This window comes from Moschus berezovskii, chromosome 7, assembly GCF_049115385.1.
Source record: "Moschus berezovskii isolate FMDL1 chromosome 7, NW_MosBer_1.0, whole genome shotgun sequence".
In the NCBI taxonomy this organism is placed as follows: Eukaryota; Metazoa; Chordata; class Mammalia; order Artiodactyla; family Moschidae; genus Moschus; species Moschus berezovskii.
Genome location: NC_142466.1, coordinates 93,132,781 through 93,153,435, shown reverse-complemented (window position 1 = coordinate 93,153,435; position 20,655 = coordinate 93,132,781). Strand labels below are relative to the sequence as shown.

The 20,655-nt window shown below is 39.1% G+C and overlaps 1 protein-coding gene across 1 annotated transcript in view; it reads left to right on the top strand.

Moving 5' to 3' along the window:
• The window catches only part of LOC129557386 (serine/threonine-protein kinase MRCK alpha-like), an 81,635-nt gene extending 62,974 nt beyond the window's left edge, over window positions 1–18,661 (top strand). Inside the window, exons 11-17 of the mRNA XM_088837731.1 lie at window positions 596–677; window positions 2,721–2,937; window positions 3,770–3,832; window positions 9,815–10,411; window positions 12,157–12,254; window positions 16,902–16,986; window positions 18,531–18,661. Coding sequence (XP_088693857.1) covers window positions 596–677; window positions 2,721–2,937; window positions 3,770–3,832; window positions 9,815–10,411; window positions 12,157–12,254; window positions 16,902–16,986; window positions 18,531–18,661 — 1,273 coding nt within the window. The remainder of the gene's footprint in view (window positions 1–595; window positions 678–2,720; window positions 2,938–3,769; window positions 3,833–9,814; window positions 10,412–12,156; window positions 12,255–16,901; window positions 16,987–18,530) is intronic.
• Window positions 18,662–20,655: the final 1,994 nt, after the last annotated feature.

Sequence of the window (20,655 nt, the reverse complement as noted above, 5' to 3'; positions counted from 1 at the left end):
CCTTTCCATTTCTATAAGGTGCTAGAAAATGCAAATTAATCTAGAGTGACAGGAAGCAGATCAGTGGGGGAGTGAGGAAGAGTTCCAAGGAGGGAGAAGGGTAAGGGTTACACAGCTGTTCCAAGAAACTTGGGAGTGATGGGTACATTCATTATCTCCACTGTGGTGATGGTCTCACAGGTGTATACAGAAATCAAAACTTACCTGTCTACTTTAAATATGTGCAGTTTATTACTTGCCAAGTATATCTCAGTAACATTGACAAAATACACAAGCAAGCTGATCTGAGGGCATATGGCCCATACTCTAGGGCCAATGGCTTTGCAGTCAGACATGTGTTCCTTTCTTAGTTCCCACTGAACAGGGAGTCACAGGGAGTTGACTCCTCCACGAACAGCCCAGAGTTAACTTGGGTTTTCTGATAATATGCAACTGGCTGGGAACTGCTGTTACAATCAGCAGTTTGATCGCTGTCAGTTCCTACAAAAAAGAATGTTAGAAGTTAGGGAAATTAAGTTTGAGAATTATCTTTATGTATCATTTTACTCACTTTCAGGTGATTCTACTCACTCCCAGAGTCTTGCTTTTCCTTCAGGGATGGAGCGTTTTCTGTCAGTTCAGTCTGGCCCTCTGATTTTGTTCCTGCAAGGAGAAAAGAAATGCCTCGTATGTTTAAGGTAAGTGTCCGTGCTGCTGTTGGATCCCTTATGCATTTTGTTTCATCCCTTTCTTGTCTGTTCATAGGTCTCAAGGCTCCTTGGGCTGTTAAAGGTATTAGTACCTGGAGGTTAAGATTTTAGAAGGGCTGTAGAATTGTTCCCCACTCCATCCCACTTGCCGCAAGAAATCTAGCCCCCTTATTCTTATTCAAACTTACTATAAATAGGTTTTTGCAAGTATCACGGTCTTTCATACTACAGTTAAACTTAAGACTTAAAATACAAATATTCCGTAGGGTGTTCATTCACTCCACACTAGGTAGTCAGACAGATATGATTCACAGCTGAAAACACGGAAAGCTTACAAAATAGAACAGTGCTGTTTTGTAAGCACTGTTTGAAACAATGCCAGAGGAAGAGTGATAATATTCTACCAGGTCAGATGTACAGGAAGGTCAGTTCATGGACCTGCAGTAACATGAGTGTGTGGCTTCTAAAACTATAGTCACTTTGTAAAAGCACTCTTCTCTGAGGCAACATTTTGAAGCCATAATTCAGGTTCAAACCAAGAGTACAAAATAGAAAAATTGGTGGAAGATGTTATGTTGCAATCTAAAAAATAGACACTCTGCTCTTTAAAACTCATGTTAAAATTAAAGTTATTCTGGAATGGGTACAATAAGGTGACAGAAAGAGCAAAGCTTTGCTATTCCCTTGAGACCCTTGTGGTTAGTCAGCCTAGAAATCTTGGCCTTAACAAAGGCCACACAGGAGTATTCTTAGTTCCTTAACCCAAAGATAGACATTTATTTAGATGTTACTCAACCACCAACAGCCCCTACAAAGATCTGGCTATTTGGAACTGACTTAGAGTGGTAGCTTATTATATCACTGACGCTTACTTGATGATCACAAAAGAAAGTTTTATATAGAAATGTAGACTGTTAGCTTAATTATACATCTTAAAATTTAAATTTGATTTGCCATTTAATACTTTGGCCACCTGATGTGAAGAGCTGACTCATTGGAAAAGACCCTGATGCTGGGAAAGATTGAAGGCAGGAGGAGAAGGGGACAACAGAGAATGAGATGGTTGGATGGCATCACCAACTCAATGGACATGAGTTTGAGTAAACTCTGGGAGATGGTGATGGACAGGGAGGCCTGGCATGCTGCGGTTCATGGGGTCGCAAAGAGTCGGACACGACTGAGAGACTGAACTGACTGACTGAGTAATGATATAAATTATAGACATGGAGCAGTCAGGAAACCATGAGTGTTTCTGAATATTTCTAATGTAACAACAAAAAGCTACTGAGCATTCTGTAGCATCACAATTGACTGTGATGATTGCAATTGCAGAAAACATTGCCGTTTCAGAGATAATCTAAAGGTGCAAAGGTGTGTGTTAGAACTGAAGAAATAGAGGCTCAGAGTGGAGGTTCTGGCATCAGATTGCCTGCATTCTACCCAGCTGTGCTCTTGTCCTCGCACCCATAAAATGGAGAGAAGAGTCCTAACTACCCACTGAGTTTTCTGTTAGGATTAATTCAATTAGCACATGTAAATTTCTTAGAGCAGTTCCTTACAATGAAAGTGAAGGTGTTAGTCACTCAGGCATGTCGGACTCTTTGCCACGACCCCATGGACTATAGCCAGTCCATGGAATTCTCCAGGCAAGAATACCAGAGTAGGTTGCCATTTCCTCCTCCAGGGAATCTTCCCGACCCAGGAATCGAACCCATGTCTCCTGCATTGCAGGCAGATTCTTTACAGTCTGAGCCACCAGGGAATAAATAGTAGTTATTTTCATTTGATGAAGTAAAAGATTTTAGGAGGTCAGATAACACTGGTGGTTTTATGAGGCTCGAAACAGAAGTGATTCTGACATTTTCCTTCTGGCCTGTCTCTAATGGCTCACATCACCTATTTTACTACTAGGAAGAGGGTAATATTAGAAGCATCATTTACCAGTTGTGAGTGTAATGGAAAAATGCTTGACAGGCTGGCATAGAGAATGTCTGCTTTCTTATAACCTAGATATTCCTTACATTGTTCTAGGTCACAGCTTCCCAGCTCTCAGCACCTAGTAATAGATATTCAATCCCAATCTTAGCAGATAGCGAGAATAAGAAGACTGAGTGGGTGGGCGTGCTGAGTGAATTGCACAAGATATTGAGAAAAAGTCATTCCAGAGACCGGTCAATCTATGTTCTGAAAGAGGCTTATGACAGCAATCTACCCCTGATCAAAACCACCCAGACAGCTGCAATCATAGGTATGGATTTACAACATTATCCCGCTAGGTTCACACCCCTCACCACAGTCCCAGTGTCGAAATCTGAAAACGTTAACTTTATCCACAACTCATTTGTCAGCAAAACCTGATTGAACGAGGCTCTATGGGTGGCAGGGGGTGGGGTGAGGGGAGAGGTCCTTCTTCCTCCATCCCAAAATTGATACTGAAAGTTTTATCAGTAAACAAGAATACTTGCCTTTCTTAAACAGCATATTTCTGCATTAGATAACGGTGACAATAAGAGCCACTTAGCTATTGCCTCCTTGGTGACATGGAGCTAGTTACTAAGCTTTTATGTGTTAAATGCAGATAATTCCAGTTTTTCAGTTATGGAGAGGATTAAATGAACTTGTATATGTTAAGTTCTGTGCTCTGTATTCAAAGCCTTCACTTAATAATGTGGTGTCTGCAATTTTTAGTTCTCACTGTGTTCTGACACACACTCCCATGCTGTTGTAGCTCAAGTCATGGTCACTGACAAATTATTTTATAAAATTTTTTCATTTGTGAAACATCACTTATAGCAAATCTGAAAGTATATCATTATTTGACTATTATGCTTTCTTCAAGTATTCATAAAGATTACCTTATAAAATAAAATTTCTATTGAGGAAAACCATGTTTTATTGTGCTTACTTGTGTAATCTGAAAGAATCATAGTACAAATTATTGGTTTTTATTATGTTTCTTTTCACTGAATATTTCTAATTATATATTTAATCTGATTTCTAAAATTTTTCAACATTGATAAATTGATTCACCTAATTTGCCCCCAAATTCCTTGATGTTTTTATTTATGTGTCAAATATAGATCAAAAAAGAATTGCTCTGGGAAATGAAGAAGGGTTATTTGTTGTCCACGTTATCATAGATGGTAAGGAGAGTCTTTAATGTTCTGGAATAACTTTAAAGTTTAATAATAATATTATCAAATTTGTTCTCTTTTGTCCACATCTTGTTCCATGTGTTTTCAAGTCACAGGATGACTTGCCTACTTTCAGAGGTCCATAATCCTCCAGAGTTCAAACATGTTTTAAAAAAATGTCTTATTGGAGTATAACTGACTTACAATGTTGTGTTAGTTTCAGGTGTACTGTGAACTGATTCAATTATACATATTCATTCTTTTTCAGATTATTTACCCATGTAATTATTACAGAATATTGAATAGAGCTCCCTGTGCTATACAGTAGGCCCTTGTTAATTATTTTATATATAGTAGGGTGTCCATATATATTCACAAGGGATTTTACCTAATAAGTATGCTGTAAGAACTTAATGTTCCATCTTCCAGTTGATGCATGGAAGAAAACACTTCTGCTTGAATGCCCCTTCTGTCACTAGTACATCGGCACCATGAAGAGCAACAATGTAAATTTAATCTTTCCCAGATAAGACAGCAGAATTCTCTGTTTGTTTTGTTTGTTTTTGTTCGGTTCTTATAGTTGCTTGAGGGAGAAATGGGGAAACAGAAATGAAGAGGAGATATTCTAATATAGCTGTTCTCGTGAATGTCTTGCATTCAAATGATAAGTTAGATAAAGAAGAACCTGCATTTGAAGGACATTAGCTATTCTCCATGAAAGGCTTCCCAGTCCTGGTGAGGAGACCCATGAAAGGTCACCAGCTGCCAGCATGAGAGCAGGACCTTGTGTCTTTTTGTTCAGCACTGTATCCCAGGCACTTAAAAGTGCCTGGCACATAGCAATCACTCAACAAATATTTGTGCAATAAAGGAATCAAATTAGTGCCAGGAAAAAAGAGGACAGTTTTGTTTTTCTTTTTTTTTTTCCCTGAAGAAGCAGTTCATTCGGAATTTCCTGGCCATCCAGTGGTTAGGACTTGGTGCTTTCATTGCCAAGACCCCAAGTTCTATCCCTGGTGATATCTAGATCCCTCAAGTGTCGCAGCAAGGCAAAAAAGAAAGAAAGAAAGAAAGAAAAGCAGCATATTTCTATTCATCAGACACTGAGGGAAGTTTGCCTTGCCATCTGAAATATCAGGATTAAGTTGAGTGCTTTATTATGCTAATTTTATGATTAAGGTAATTATATTATCTCTGGAATAATTATCTGTTTTTAACATATAATTTTTGATCTCTTTTCTTCCTACCCTTTTTTATCCTCAAATCTATCCTCTAAGTGTATGTCTGTGATTTTATTAGAACATGACTTAAATTCAATGGAGTAATAATTGGAAAGAACTTAAAAACACATAAACATTCTTTTTCACAGCAAAGGAAACCATCAACAAAAGGAAGGTAAAAACAGTCTACCAAATGGGAGAAAATATTTGCAAATCATAGCTTATAAGGGGTTAATATCCAAAATACATAAAGAACTTGTGCAACTCAATAGCAAAAAAAGCTAAGCAATCTGATTAAAAAATAGGCAGAAGATCTGAATAGACATTTTCCCAAGGAAGACGTACAGATGGCCAACAGGTACAAGAAAGGTGCTCAAGATCACTGCTGCTGCCAAGTCGCCTCAGTCGTGTCCGACTCTGTGCGACCCCATAGACGGCAGCCGACCAGGCTCCACCATCCCTGGGATTCTCCAAGCAAGAACACTGGAGTGGGTTGCCATTTCCTTCACTGCTGCTGCTAAGTCACTTCAGTCGTGTCCGACTCTGCGCGACCCCATAGACGGCAGCCGACCAGGCTCTGCCGTCCCTGGGATTCTCCAGGCAAGAACACTGGAGTGGGTTGCCATTTCCTTCACTAGGAGAATGCAAATCAGAGCCACAATAAGATATCATCCCACACCTGTTAACATGGCTATTATTAAAAAGCCAAGAAATAACAAATATTGGTGAGGATGTGGAGAAAAGAGAACCTTTGTACTCTGCTGTTGGGAATGTATATTGCTACAGGCACATGGAAAACAGTATTGAAGTTCCTCAAAAATTAAAAATAAAACCACTATATGATCCAATAGCTTCACTTCTGGATATTTTATCAAAGAAAACAAAAGCACTAACTCAAAAACATATCTGTACCTCCGTGTTCATTGCAGCATTATTAGTACTAGTCAAGATATAAAAACAACCTAAATGTTTACCAACAGATGAACAGATAAAGATGTGAGATATATATACATATAAATAGATTCAAGGGATTAAATCTGATAGACAGAGTGCCTGAAAAACTATGGACAGAAGTTTGAAACATTGTATAGGAGGCAATGATTAAACCATCCCCAAGAAAATGAAATGCAAAAAGAAAAATGGTTGTTTGAGGAGGCCTTACAAATAGCTGAGAAAAGAAGCGAAAGGCAAAGGAGAAAAGGAAAGATATACCTATCTGAATGCAGAGTTCCAAAAAATAGCAAGGAGAGATAAGAAAGCCTTCCTCAGTGATCAATGCAAAGAAAAAGAGGAAAACAATAGAATGGGAAACACTAGAGATCTCTTCAAGAAAATTAGAGATACCAAGGGAATATTTCATGCAAAGATGGGCTCGATAAAGGACAGAAATGGTATGGACCTAACAGAAGCAGAAGATATTAAGAAGAGGTGGCAAGAATACACAGAATAACTATACAAAAAAGATCTTCATGACCCAGATAACCATGATGGTGTGATCACTCACTTAGAGCCAGACATCCTGGAGTGCGAACTCAAGTGGGCCTTAGGAAGCATCACTATGAACAAAGCTAGTGGAGGTGACGGAATTCCAGTTGAGCTATTTCAAATCCTAAAAGATGATGCTGTGAAAGTGCTGCACTCAATATGCCAGCAAATTTGGAAAATTCAGCAGTGGTCATAGGATTGGAAAAGGTCAGCTTTCATTCCAATCCCAAAGAAAGGCAATCCCAAAGAATGCTCAAACTACCCCACAATTGCACTCATTTCACACGCTAGTAAAGTAATGCTCAAAATTCTCCAAGTCAGTCTTCAACAGTACATGAACCGTGAACTTCCAGATATTCAAGCTGGTTTTAGAAAAGGCAGAGGAACTAGAGATCAAATTGTCAACATCTGTTGGATCATAGAAAAAGCAACAGAATTCCAGAAAAAAATATCTGCTTCATTGGCTACACTAAAGCTTTTGACTGTGTGGATCACAACACAATGTGGAAAATTCCTAAGAGATGGGAATGCCAGGCCACCTTACCTGCCTCCTGAGAAGTCAAGGTCAAGTCCAGGTCAAGAAGCAACAGTTATAACTAGATGTGAATAAATGGACTGGTTCCAAATTAGAAAAGGAGTATAGTGTCAGCCTGCTTATTTAACTTATATGCAGAGTACATCATGAAAAATGCTGGACTAGATGAAGCACAAGCTGGAAGCAAGATTGCTGAGAGAAATATCAATAACTTCACATATGCAGATGACACCACCCTTATGGCAGAAAGTGAAGAGAAACTAAAGAGCCTGTTGATGAAGGCGAAAGAGGGGAGGGAAAAAGCTGCCTTAAAACTCAACATTCAAAAAACAAAGATCATGGCATCTAGTCCCATCACTTCATGGCAAATAGATGGGAAAACAATGGAAACAGGGACAGACTTTATTTTCTTGGGCCCCAAAATCACTGCAGAGTGTGACTATAGCCTTGAAATTAAAAGACATTTGCTCCTTGGAAAAAAAGCTATGACCAACCTAGACAGCATATTAAAAAGCAGAGACATTATTTTGCCAACAAAAGTCTGAATAGTCAAAGCTATGGTTTTTCCAGTAGTCGTGTATGGATGTGAGAGTTGGACCATAAAGTAGGCTGAGTGTCGAAGAATTGATGCTTTTGAACTGTGGTGTTGAAGAAGACTCTTGAGAATCCTTTGGACTGCAAGGAGATTAAATCAGTGAATCCTAAAGGAAATCAGTCCTGAACATTCATTGGAAGGACTGATGCTGAAGCTGAAGCTCCAGTACTTTGGGCACCTGATGCGAAGAGCTGACTCATTAGAAAAGACTCTGATGCTGGGAAAGATAGAAGGCAGGAGGAGAAGGGGATGACATAGGACAAGATGGTTGGATGGCACCACCAATTCAATGGACATGAGTTTGAGCAAGCTCTGGGATTTATTGAAGACCAGGGAAGCCTGGCATGCTGCAATCCATGGGGTCACAAAGAGTTGGACATGACTGAGCAACAGAACAATAACAATTATATATTTTTAATTCAGCCATAAGAAAGAAAGAACTCTTCCCATTTTCAACAGTATGAATGAACCTCGAGGGTGTTACTCAAAGTGGAAAAATGTCAAAGAAAGATAAATAGCATATGATCTCACTTATGTGGAATCTAAACATAAACACATTCACAGATACAGAGAACAACTGAGGTTGTTGGAGGTGGGGATAATGGGCAAAATGGGTGAAGGGTTTTAAAGGTGTAAACTGCCAGTCATCAATAAGTCTTGGGTATGTCATATACAGGCAAGTGGCTATGGTTAATAATATGCATATTTGAAAATTGCTAAGAAAGTTTATTGTAAAAAGTTTTTTTAATTAGTTTATTTTAATTGGAGGCTAATTACTTTACAATATTGTGGTGGGTTTTGCCATGCATTGACATGAATCAGTCACAGGTGTGCATGTATCCCCCCATTCTGAACTCCCCTCCCACCTCCTTCCCCATCCCATCCCTCTGGGTTGTCCCAGTGCACCAACTTTGAGTGCCCTGCTTCATACATCAAACTTGGACTGGTGATCTGTTTCACATATGGTAATATACATGTTTCAGTGCTATTCTCTCAAATCATCCCACCCTCGCCTTCTGTTCTTTGTGTCTCTTTTGCTGTCTCACATATAGGGTCATCATTATCATTCTTTCTAAATTCCATATATATGCGTTAAAGCTGAAACTGCAATACTTTGGCCACCTCATGTGACGAGTTGACTCACTGGAAAAGACTCTGATGCTGGGAAAGGTTGAGGGCTGGAGGAGAAGGGGACGACGGAGAATGAGATGGCTGGATGGCATCACCGACTCTGTGGACATGAGTTTGAGTGACCTCCGGGAGTTGGTGATGGACAGGGAGGCCTGGCGTGCTGTGATTCATGGGGTCGCAGAGAGTCGGACATGACTGAGCGACTGAACTGAACTGAACTGAATTGATACTGTATTGGTGTTTTTCTTTCTGACTTACTTCACTCTGTATAATAGGCTCCAGTTTCATCCACCTCATTAGAACTGATTCAACTGCGTTCTTTTTAATAGCTGAGTAATATTCCATTGTGTATACGTACCACAGCTTTCTTGTCCATTTGTCTGCTGATAGACATGTAGGTTGCTTCCATGTCCTAGCTATTGTAAACAGTGCTACAGTGTACATTGGGGTACACGTGTCTCTTTCAATTCTGGTTTCCTCAATGTGTATGCCCAGCAATGGGATTGCTGGGTCATATGGTTTTTCTAGTTTTTTAAGGAATCTCCACACTGTTCTCCATAGTGGTTGTACTAGTTTGCATTTCCACCAACAGTATAAGAAGGTTCCCTTTTCTCCACACCCTGTTCAGCATTTATTTTTTGTAGACTGCAAAAGTTTTTATTACAAGAAAAAATTATAATTATGTATGGTGTTGGCTATTGACTAGATTTATTTTGGTGACCATTTCTCAATACATACAAATATTGAATCATTATGTTGTACACCTGAAACTAATATATTGTTATATGTCCATTATACCTCAATAAAGAGATTTTTAAATAATAAGAAAACATTTCTAATTTGAAGGAGACTTGCCATTTTATTTGTAGAGAAAATAGTGAAGTTAATGACATTAAGATTTATTAGATCATTTTTATTAGGACCTTTCTTAATTGCTTCGGGTAAAATTTGGAGAACTTTTGAAATAAGTAAATATAAATTATTTTGAATTTGAAAATGACTTACAAATATGTTTAAATGTGTAGAAATTATTCGCATCAGTGACATAAAGAAGATTCACCAAATTGAGCTTATCCCCCATGGCCAGATGGTCGCAGTGATCTCGGGGCGAAGTCACCATGTGCAACTCTTTCCCATGTCAGTTCTGGATGGAGGAAAGACTGATAGTCACAAGCTGGCAGAAACCAAAGGGTGCCACACCATGACTTCGGGAACAGTGTGCCAAGGGGCCCATACATGCCTCTGTGTGGCTAGGAAAAGCCAAGTCTTCTGTTACGAGCTGTTTCAGAGCAATAAAATTTCTCACAGAAAATTTAAAGAACTCCAAATCCCAACCACTGTCCAGTGGATGGGCATCTTCAGTGAACAGCTCTGTGTAGGATTTCAGTCAGGATTCCTCAGATACCCCTTGAGGAGAGAAGGAGTTCCATACAGGATGCTGCACTTCCATGACCCTACACTGTCGTTTATCGCTCATCAACCAGTGGATGCTCTCTGTGCAGTTGAGATCTCTAGTATTGAGTATCTGCTATGTTTCAAGAACATTGGAATTTACACTGACAGCAGGGGCCTCAGATCTAGGCCAGTTGAACTGATGTGGCCAGCACCTCCAACTTACTGCTGTAAGGCTATCTTACAATTTATTTTCTTGTCTCTCTGTACCTTTCTTCCTTGTTGTTACAGTTTTATATCCTATGACTAAATATTGTTCATGACAGTTTTAATTTTTGAAAGCATCACTGAAGATTTTTCCTAAGTTGTCTATGTCTCTTCAAGTAGAAGAGCTCTGAAGAAGTTATATCTAAGTCAAACATGTGAAATAACTTAGCCTTTAATGTTTACTATATTCATTGGATAACTTACCTTGAATATATTCTTAACCCAAGTTGTTGCTTTTTGTAAGATCCTAAGTAGATGTCTTCATGGTCACTGAAAATCACATAAGCATTAACTAACTGTAAGAAATAGTTACTAAGTAAATTACTTCTTGCCTTTTGGGTTTAGCTTATGTAAAGTCTACATAGACTGTTCAAATAATTTTATATTAAATAATTTTAAATTATTTAAATTAAAATAAAATAATTTTAGCTTATTTGGTATTTTATTGAGGCAGGCTATCATTTTATAATTTTAATACAGCTCTTTTTTGTTCGCTTAGAGCATAGTAATTGAGCACTTAATATGAACAACTTTCTATGCCAAAGGTTAAGGCACAATATTAAACCTGGTAAAACAGACAGAGTGAATCCTTATGGAGATTATAATCATGGTGTGAGATCAATAATTAAACAAGTGCTGTGATAGGGAGGACAGTATTCTATAGGAGCATGAAGGAGGAAAGCTTAATCTAAACTAGTGAGTCTGGGAAGGTCAGCTAAAAAACTGAGTCATTTTTTTCTTTCAACACTTCAAAAATGTCATTCTACTGTTTTCTAACATCCATCATTTCTGATGAGAAATCAACTGTTTTTATTATTCGTTTATTTCACTCCCCACATATACTTTTCTAATCTTATGCCATACTCTTTCAGTGAGCTGACATAGTTTAGGATTCACAGACTTTGAAAAGTTTTGAAATTACTTAATAATGCTGCTATTAGATGAAGGCATTAGAAAGATCATGGTCAGATTTTATGTATGTGTTTTAATCTACAATTTGACACATGTGCATCATTTATTTGTCATTTTAATTTATGTTAATCTTGTTTATTAAAAAATGTTTTGAGGCAGCTACTATATAATAATTAAAATATTATTGAAGGATTCTCTTTGGTTTCCAATCTGAAGTTTTTCTTAAAATGTATTTGGGCTTAGCAGATATAATTAATCATGAATACAGTATGATTCTATTTACATAATATTTTTGAAATGACAAAATTTTAGAAATGGAGTAAGAGATGAGGAAGGAGAGGAAGATGGAAAGGAAGTGGGTGGGATTATAAAAGAGCATCATGGGAGATCCTTGGAACTATTCTGTATCTTGTGGTGGACACATAAACCTATACAAGTGGCAAAATTGTACAGACCTTCACACACACACACACACACACGTGCACGAGTGCTAGTAAAACGGGAAATCTGCTTAAGATGGATTGGTCAGCTCTGTCAATGTCAACATGCTACTGCTGCTGTTAAGTCGCTTCAGTCGTGTCTGACTCTGTGCGACCCCATAGATGGCAGCCCACCAGGCTCCCCCATCCAGTTCTGCAAAATGTTGCATTGGGGAAACCTGGCAGAATGTGCAAGAGATCTTTCTGTGTTACTCATTACAATTGCATGTGAATTTATAGTTATCCTAATAAAAAATTCTCATTGAAAAATGAATCCTGAAGCCCACGCTTGTTGTCACCTCCTCCCCTTCTCCCAGGTTACAATGCCCCATATCTCTCAGTGTACAGTGAAAACGCAGTGGACATCTTTGATGTGAACACCATGGACTGGATCCAGACCATCCCCCTCAAGAAGGTGACTTGACACTAAGATCATGTGACTGATCAATTACTGACTGAATATGGAAACTCAGTTGTGCATTTGCTGGACTTTCTAATGTGTACTTGGTAATTTAGAGGCTTAGCTAAGACTAAAAATAACCAACAGAAACCAAATTGGTTAATTTGGTTTAATTTGGTTACTAGTACAAGAACTCTCCTGTGATATTTAGTTGCATTATATAAAGTAGGATTTTCATAATATAAATGTGTGCTGTTTATTTATATAAATAAAATATGCATATTTGGGGCTTCCCAGGTGACTCAGTGGGTAAAGAATCCACTTGCCGTGCAGGAGATGCAGGCAGATGCAAGATCGATTCCCAGGTCAGAAAGATCCTCTGGAGGAGGGCATAGCAGCCCACTCCAGTATTTTTGCCTGGAGAATCCCATGGACAGAGGAGCCTGATGGGCAACTGTTCACAGGGTTGCAAAGAGTAAAACACGACTGAAGCAACTGAGCAGTTCAGTTCAGTTCAGTTCAGTCGCTCAGTCGTGTCCGACTCTCCGCGACCCCATGAATCACAGCACGCCAGGCCTCCCTGTCCATCACCAACTCCCGGAGTACACTCAAACTCATGTCCACAGAGTCGGTGATGCCATCCAGCCATCTCATTCTCCGTCGTCCCCTTCTCCTCCCGCCCCCAACCTTTCCCAGCATCAGAGTCTTTTCCAGTGAGTCAACTCGTCTCATGAGGTGGCCAAAGTATTGGAGTTTCAGCTTCAGCATCAGTCCCTCCAATGAACATCCAGGATTGATCTCCTTTAGAATGGACTGGTTGGATCTCCTTGCAGTATAAGGGACTCTCAAGAGTCTTCTCCAACACCACAGTTCAAAAGCATCGATTCTTCGGCGATCAGCTTTCTTCACAGTCCAACTCTCACATCCATACATGACCACGGGAAAAACCATTGCCTTGACTAGACGGACCTTGGTCGGCAAAGTAATGTCTCTGCTTTTTAATATACTATCAAGGTTGGTCATAACTTTCCTGCCAAGGAGCAAGCGTCTTTTAATTTCATGGCTGCAATCAGCATCTGCAGTGATTTTGGAGCCCAAAAAAACAAAGTCTGACACTGTTTCCATTGTTTTTCCATCTATTTCCCATGAAGTGATGGGACCAGATGCCATGATCTTTGTTTTCTGAATGTTGAGCTTCAAGCCAACCTTTTCACTCTCCTCTTTCACTTTCATCAAGAGGCTTTTGAGTTCCTCTTCACTTTCTGCCATAAGGGTAGTGTCATCTGCATATCTAAGGTTATTGATATTTCTCCCAGCAATCTTGATTCCAGCTTGTGCTTCTTCCAGCCCAGCGTTCCTCATGATGTACTCTGCATATAAGTTAAATAAGCAAGGTGACAATATACAACCTTGACGTACACCTTTTCCTATTTGGAACCAGTCTGTTGTTCCATGACCGGTTCTAACTGTTGCTTCCTGACCTGCATACAGGTTTCTCAAGAGGCAGGTCAGGTGGTCTGGGATTCCCATCTCTTTCAGAATGTTCCACAGTTTATTGTGATCCACACAGTCAAAGGCTTTGGCATAGTCAATGAAGCAGAAATAGATGTTTTTCTGGAACTCTCTTGCTTTCTCCATGATCCAGCGGATGTTGGCAATTTGATCTCTGGTGCCTCTGCCTTTTCTAAAACCTGCTTGAACATCTGGGAGTTCACGGTTTACATACTGCTGAAGCCTGGCTTGGAGAATTTTGAGCATGACTTTACTAGCGTGTGAGATGAGTGCAATTGTGCGGTAGTTTGAGCATTCTTTGGCATTGCCTTTCTTTGGGATTGGAATGAAGACTGACCTCTTCCAGTCCTGTGGCCACTGCTGAGTTTTCCAAATCTGCTGGCATATTGAGTGCAGCACTTTCACAGCATCATCTTTCAAGACTTGAAATAGCTCAACTGGAATTCCATCACCTCCACTAGCTTTGTTCGTAGTGATGCTTTCTAAGGCCCACTTGACTTCACATTCCAAGATGTCTGGCTCTAGGTCAGTGATCACATTATCGTGACTATCTTGGTCGGGAAGATCTTTTTTGTACAGTTCTTCTGTGTATTCCTGCCACCCCAGGTCGGTAGGTGCCCAGTATGCTACTGGAGCTCAGTGGAGAAATAACTCTAGAAGGAATAAAGGGATGGAGCAAAAGCAAAACCAATACCCAGTTGTGGATGTGACCAATGATGGAAACAAGGTCCGGTGCTGTAAAGAGCAATATTGCATAGGAACCTGGAATGTTAGGTCCATGAATCAAGGCAAATTGGATGTGGTCAAACAGGAGATGGCAAGAGTGAACGTCGACATTCTAGGAATCAGTGAATTAAAATGGACTGGAATGGGTGAATTTAACTCGGATGACCATTATATCTACTACTGTGGGCAGGAATCCCTTAGAAGAAATGGAGTAGCCATCATGGTCAACAAAAGAGTCCGAAATGCAGTACTTGGATGCAATCTTAAAAACGACAGGATGATTTCTGTTCGTTTCCAAGGCAAACCATTCAATATTACAGTAATCCAGGCCTATGCCCCAACCAGTACTGCTGAAGAAGCCGAAGTTAATCGGTTCTATGAAGACCTACAAGACCTTTTAGAACTAACACCCAAAAAAGATGTCCTTTTCATTCTAGGGGACTGGAATGCAAAAGTAGGAAGTCAAGAAACACCTGGAGTAACTGGCAAATTTGGCCTTGGAGCACGGAATGAAGCAGGGCAAAGGCTAATAGAGTTTTGTCAAGAGAATGCACTGGTCATAGCAAACACCCTCTTCCAACAACACAAGAGAAGACTCTACACATGGACATCACCAGATGGTCAACACCGAAATCAGATTGATTATATTCTTTGCAACCAAAGATGGAGAAGCTGTATACAGTTAGCAAAAACAAGACCAGGAGCTGACTGTGGCTCAGATCATGGACTCCTTATTGCGAAGTTCAGACTTAAATTGAAGAAAGTAGGGAAAACCACTAGACCATTCAGATATGACCTCAATCAAATCCCTTATGATTATGCAGTGGAAGTGAGAAATAGATTTAAGGGACTAGATCTGATTGATAGAGTGCCTGATGAACTCTGGACGGAGGTTCGTGACATTGTACAGGAGACAGGGACCAAGACCATCCCCATGGAAAAGAAATGCAAAAGAGCGAAATGGCTGTCTGAGGAGGCCTTACAAATAGCTGTAAAAAGAAGAGAGGCGAAAAGCAAAGGAGAAAAGGAAAGATATAAGCATCTGAATGCAGAGTTCCAAAGAATAGCAAGGAGAGATAAGAAAGCCTTCCTCAGTGATCAATGCAAAGAAATAGAGGAAAACAACAGAATAGGAAAAACAAGAGACCTCTTCAAGAAAATTAGAGATTCCAAGGGAACTTTTCATGCAAAGATGGGCTCGATAAAGGACAGAAATGGTATGGACCTAACAGAAGCAGAAGATATTAAGAAGAGGTGGCAGGAAGCAACTGAGCACACACATGCATATTTACATCATACAATACAGATATTACTTCCCACTTTCACTTTAGTCACTTGTATTTATCACTAATTTTCACTTAGTATAATTTTGCATCCTGTGAAGGAAAATTTTACTGGCAAAAAAAAGAACAGTATATAACCAAAGCTGTGCTTCAGCTCTGGTTTTCAATTAGAATTTCAGATTCATAATGAAATAAAAATTTTGTATCTATACTGTAAATAATTTAAAATATACATTAAAATTTTAAAGTAAAAATACTGCTATTTTGTTAAGAGAAGCCCATGCTTGAAGATTTAAGAATAATTAATTCTGACATATGTGGAGTATACATAGCTTGAGCCATCAAAAAGGAAGTTTATATAGGAAAGGATGAAGGAAGTATTCACAATTATATGTGAGATTTTTGCCCCACTTTAAACAATATCAACAACAACAAAACTTTAGTAAGTGCTGTCCCACTACATAAAATATTAAAGTATACTTTTCCAGCATTCTGAATGTGAATAAGTCACACTTTGTTTGATAAAATGAATTCACAAGACAGATGTATCTTCTCAGGAAAATCTTTTAGTTACTGCTGCTGCTAAGTCACTTCAGTCATGTCCGACTCTGTGTGACCCCATAGACGGCAGCCCACCAGGCTCCCCTGTCCCTGGGATTCTCCAGGCAAGAACACTGGAGTGGGTTGTCATTTCCTTCTCCAATGTGTGAAAGTGAAAAGTGAAAGTGAAGTCGCTCAGTCATGTCTGACTTGTAGCGACCCCATGGATTGCAGCCTACCAGGCTCCTCTGTCCATGGGATTTTCTAGGCAAGAGTACTGGAGTGGCTTGCCATTGCCTTCTCCACTTTTAGTTACTAATAACTGTCAAAAATTTAATAGAAGAATGAAATATATATATCTAAGTTCATAATTTTCAGATTTTTAAAATCTGTAATATTCATGTTTCTGAAATTTTATCAGTATGAGTTTGTAACACCATTTATTTCCTTTAATTGGTTTTTTTGAGACTACGTTACTCTGAAGGGGCAATTTAAATAGAATATATTTATTCTTAATTCTTTATATGTAAGCAAATAGCCATATAACTTAATTTTTAAAAGCATTCATTGAAATGGTAATCTTTTTTTATTATTATTTTAGGTTCGACCCTTGAATAGTGAAGGATCCTTAAATATTTTTCTTTTGGAGACAATTAGATTAATATATTTCAAAAATAAGAAGACAAGTAAGCAACAACTTCTTCTTAGTAAAACTTCTTCCAAGAAACCATGTCTCTAGCTGAATGCCCCAAGTCGCAGAGCCAGTGAGTGCAGAGGGTCTGACATGAAGTCTGTGCCCTTTACACACAGTCTTGGGATGTGCTCCTGGCAAAGAATTTCTCTTTCATCCTCACATAGCAATGGAGATAAAAACATTTACTTGTGCCACACTCCAGCTATTTTTAAAGCAGGACAGCTGGTTGGACAGAAACACCTGGAAATACTAATCTACCATTTGAACGCTCACTGTGAAAGGCCATTCATTTCCCGGCAGGCTCTGCGACCAGACGTGCGTCGAGCTTTAGTGCACAGCTGGGAAGCAGAGGCAGTCCACCGCGCCACGCTGCCCCAGCTTCTCCCGCCCACGTTATAAACAGTGTCAGTGTGAGACAAGTCATAGGGATTCGTTTCTCTTTTTTTTTTCTTAATTTATAGGATGGACTATCTAGCGCAGCAGAGAATTATTTTGTTGTGACTGCCGTAGACTGGGTGGCTTAAACCACAGAAATGTATTGTCTCAGTCCTGGCAACCAGAATGGTTCCTTTTCAGGGCTGGGAGAAAAAAACCTTATCCCTGCCTCTCTGCTAACTTCTGGTGACTTGCTGGCAATCTGTGTTCCTTGGCTTTCAGATACTCACCCTTGATATGGGCCTTCACCTTCATGTGGTGTACCCCCTGTGCTTGTCTGTGTCCAAATATCCTCTTTTTATACGGACACAATCAGATTAGGGCCCACCCCAATGATTTCATCTTAACTTAATCATCTGCAAAGATCCTAATTGGAAATAAGGTATATCACATTCACCTGCCAGGGGTGTGGGGGGGTAGTTAGGATGACATCTTTTAGGGGGACACCATTTAACCCACAGAAGCACTCTTATTTTCTTTTTGGAGTCTAAGACAGTTTTGAGGATTTCTGGGTGACAGTTTATTGACTTCTAGATATGAAGAGCTGAAACAGAGTAAGTCCTAGATTCTTAGGGTGCATCCTCCCCCAAAGATCAGAAGAAGCAGCAAGTAGAGATTGACTCTTACCTCCAGGAGAAGGGAAGTGGGGTCTCCTTACTCTACTTCAGTACCTTTTCCTCCTCCAGGGAGCCTCAGAAATGCTTTGCTCAGTTACAACCATTATAATTGTTTTCAACATGAAAAACTATTTTGATATCCTTTAGCCACAGAAATCTGGTAGGAGCAAAGCAGCAAAGTGAAAAGACACCAATATGACTGCCCTCTCCTTAGTGAAATGATGTCATTTTGTAGATAAAAGTCACAAAAGATCTCTTTTTTAAGTATTGCTTACATTGAACATTAAATTCTCTTCATTAATGCTGTCACTATCTTGAGAAATTTGCCTTGTTCATCCACTATGAACTTTAAGAAATCAGATCAATATGATATTTGTACAGTTCATTAACAGTTGTGAAATTAACAAGAGAAAATGTGAGATTAATGGATGGGATCTCTTAACATTTTAAAAAATGACGTTGTTTTGTTTTAAAATATGTGTAGATGGAGAGGAGCTGGTATCTTCTGAAACACCAGATAATCAAGAGAAGCAAATGGTTCAGCACCTTAGCAACAAGCAGCGTTATTCTTTCAGGGTTCCCAGAGTAAAAACAGTGCTACCAAAGGGGCTGTGATGACCATCTCTTCACACGTGATCCAGAGAGACTACTCAAGGACCATGTGATATTTGATGTGGTTTGGAAGAAAAGGAAATAAATCTGTGAAACTTGGGCAGAGTCATCTGTTTGCAGTGGTGTTATGCTTATTTTTCTGTGCAACTTTATTTTGAAAAGTTTTCCCAGTTTTATTGAAATATAATTGACATATAACAATGTATAACTTCAAGGTGTATAGCATAATGGTTTAAACATTTATTGTGAAATGATTACTACAAATAGTTTAATTAGCCTTCATCTTCTCATATATATATACAATAAAGAGAAAACATTTTTCCTTGTGAGAACGCTTAGATTTACTCTCTTAGCAACTTTCATATATACCATACAGCAGCGCTAACTATTTCATAAAGTTGTACATTACAACCCGATGACTTATAACTGGAAGTATATACCTTCCCACCACCTTTTCCTCTGTGCAACTTTAAAGAAAGCTTCATGTAGTGAGTGTGAATAGACATGTAATACATCGACACATTTCTCTGCAAAGGTAGAATAACTGAAAATCGGTATGGAAGGCCTCTACATAATGCAAATATAGAACAAACGTGTATTCACATCATAATGTGGATCACTGAGGCGTTTTGCAAAGGAATAAATAATACTGAGCTGCATGTGGATTGATTACTCTCTGATTCAGGAGATGCTTTACTTTGACTTGAAGAGAATCTTCACTACCTTACTTGGCTATTTTTTGGTGTTAATTTCTATACTGAATAAGCAGAAAAATAAGCTGATCATCTTTGAATTACAAACAAAAATATATCTAGAGTAGTGCTGTTCCTTTTAAAAGAGCTATAATTATATGGCATCGCCGACTCAATGGACATGACCTTGAGCAAGCTCTGGGAACTGGTGGACAGGAAAGCCTGGCATGCTGCAGTCCATGGGATCGCAAAGAGTCAGACACAACTGAGTGACTAAACTGAATTTTATGGAAAATACATCATAGGGCTGAGCTTCTTTGATGTCTGGGGCTGTTAAGGGCCATGTAATTTCTACCAAAAACATTAAGATACTTAAGTTCAAGGAGTATCTAGGAAGCACAGAATAACTGAGTATTCATTCTTCACCAAATTTTTATTTGGATATGTCTATCGGCGGCCCATGAAAAAGTCAATACAATTTTGTCTTTGTCTTTTAAAGTTGATTGCAATAGCATCTTTGCTGATTAATAATTTTTAATAAAGTAAGATTTTCCAAAATGAAGTTGAAAATCTTCTGATTTAAGCATGGGAATTCATGAAGTATTCATCTAATTTGACTGCCATCTGTTCTTTCCCTTTTCCATCACCAAAGAGAAGAGGTTCTGGGGAGGGCAGCCCCACCCTAGCCTGTTCGCATGCCCAAGGACTGAAATGTGCCTTTGTTTCCAGGTATGTATTTTATATAATTTCTTTTAAACTTTTTAAAATTAATTTTTATTGGTGTATATTTTATTTCAGTTCACTTCAGTTGCATGTCCAACTCTGCGACCTAATGAACCGCAGCACACCAGGCCTCCCTGTCTATCACCAACTCCCGGAGTTCATACCCAAACTCATGTCCACTGAGTCGGTGATGCCATCCAATCATCTCATCCTCTGTTATCCCCTTCTCCTCCAGCCCTCAATCTTTCTCAGCATCAGGAAATTATTTGATTTACAATGTTTTATTACTTTCTGCAGACATGTTTCTGATTTGGCTCAGCTTCTTCATACCTTCGTTACTTCTGGAGTTCTTTCTTCGCTCTTCTCCAATAGCATATTGGACACCTACTGATCTGGGGAGTTCACCTTTCAGTGTCATATCTTTTTGCCTTTTCATACTGTTCATGGGGTTCTCAAGCCAACAATGCCAAAGTGTTTTTCCATTCCCTTCTCCAGTGGACCACTTAGCTACTGAACAGCTATTTAGGGTTGCTGTGTAATGAAGCATTTATACACTAGGGGGCGGTGTTATACAATGCAGAA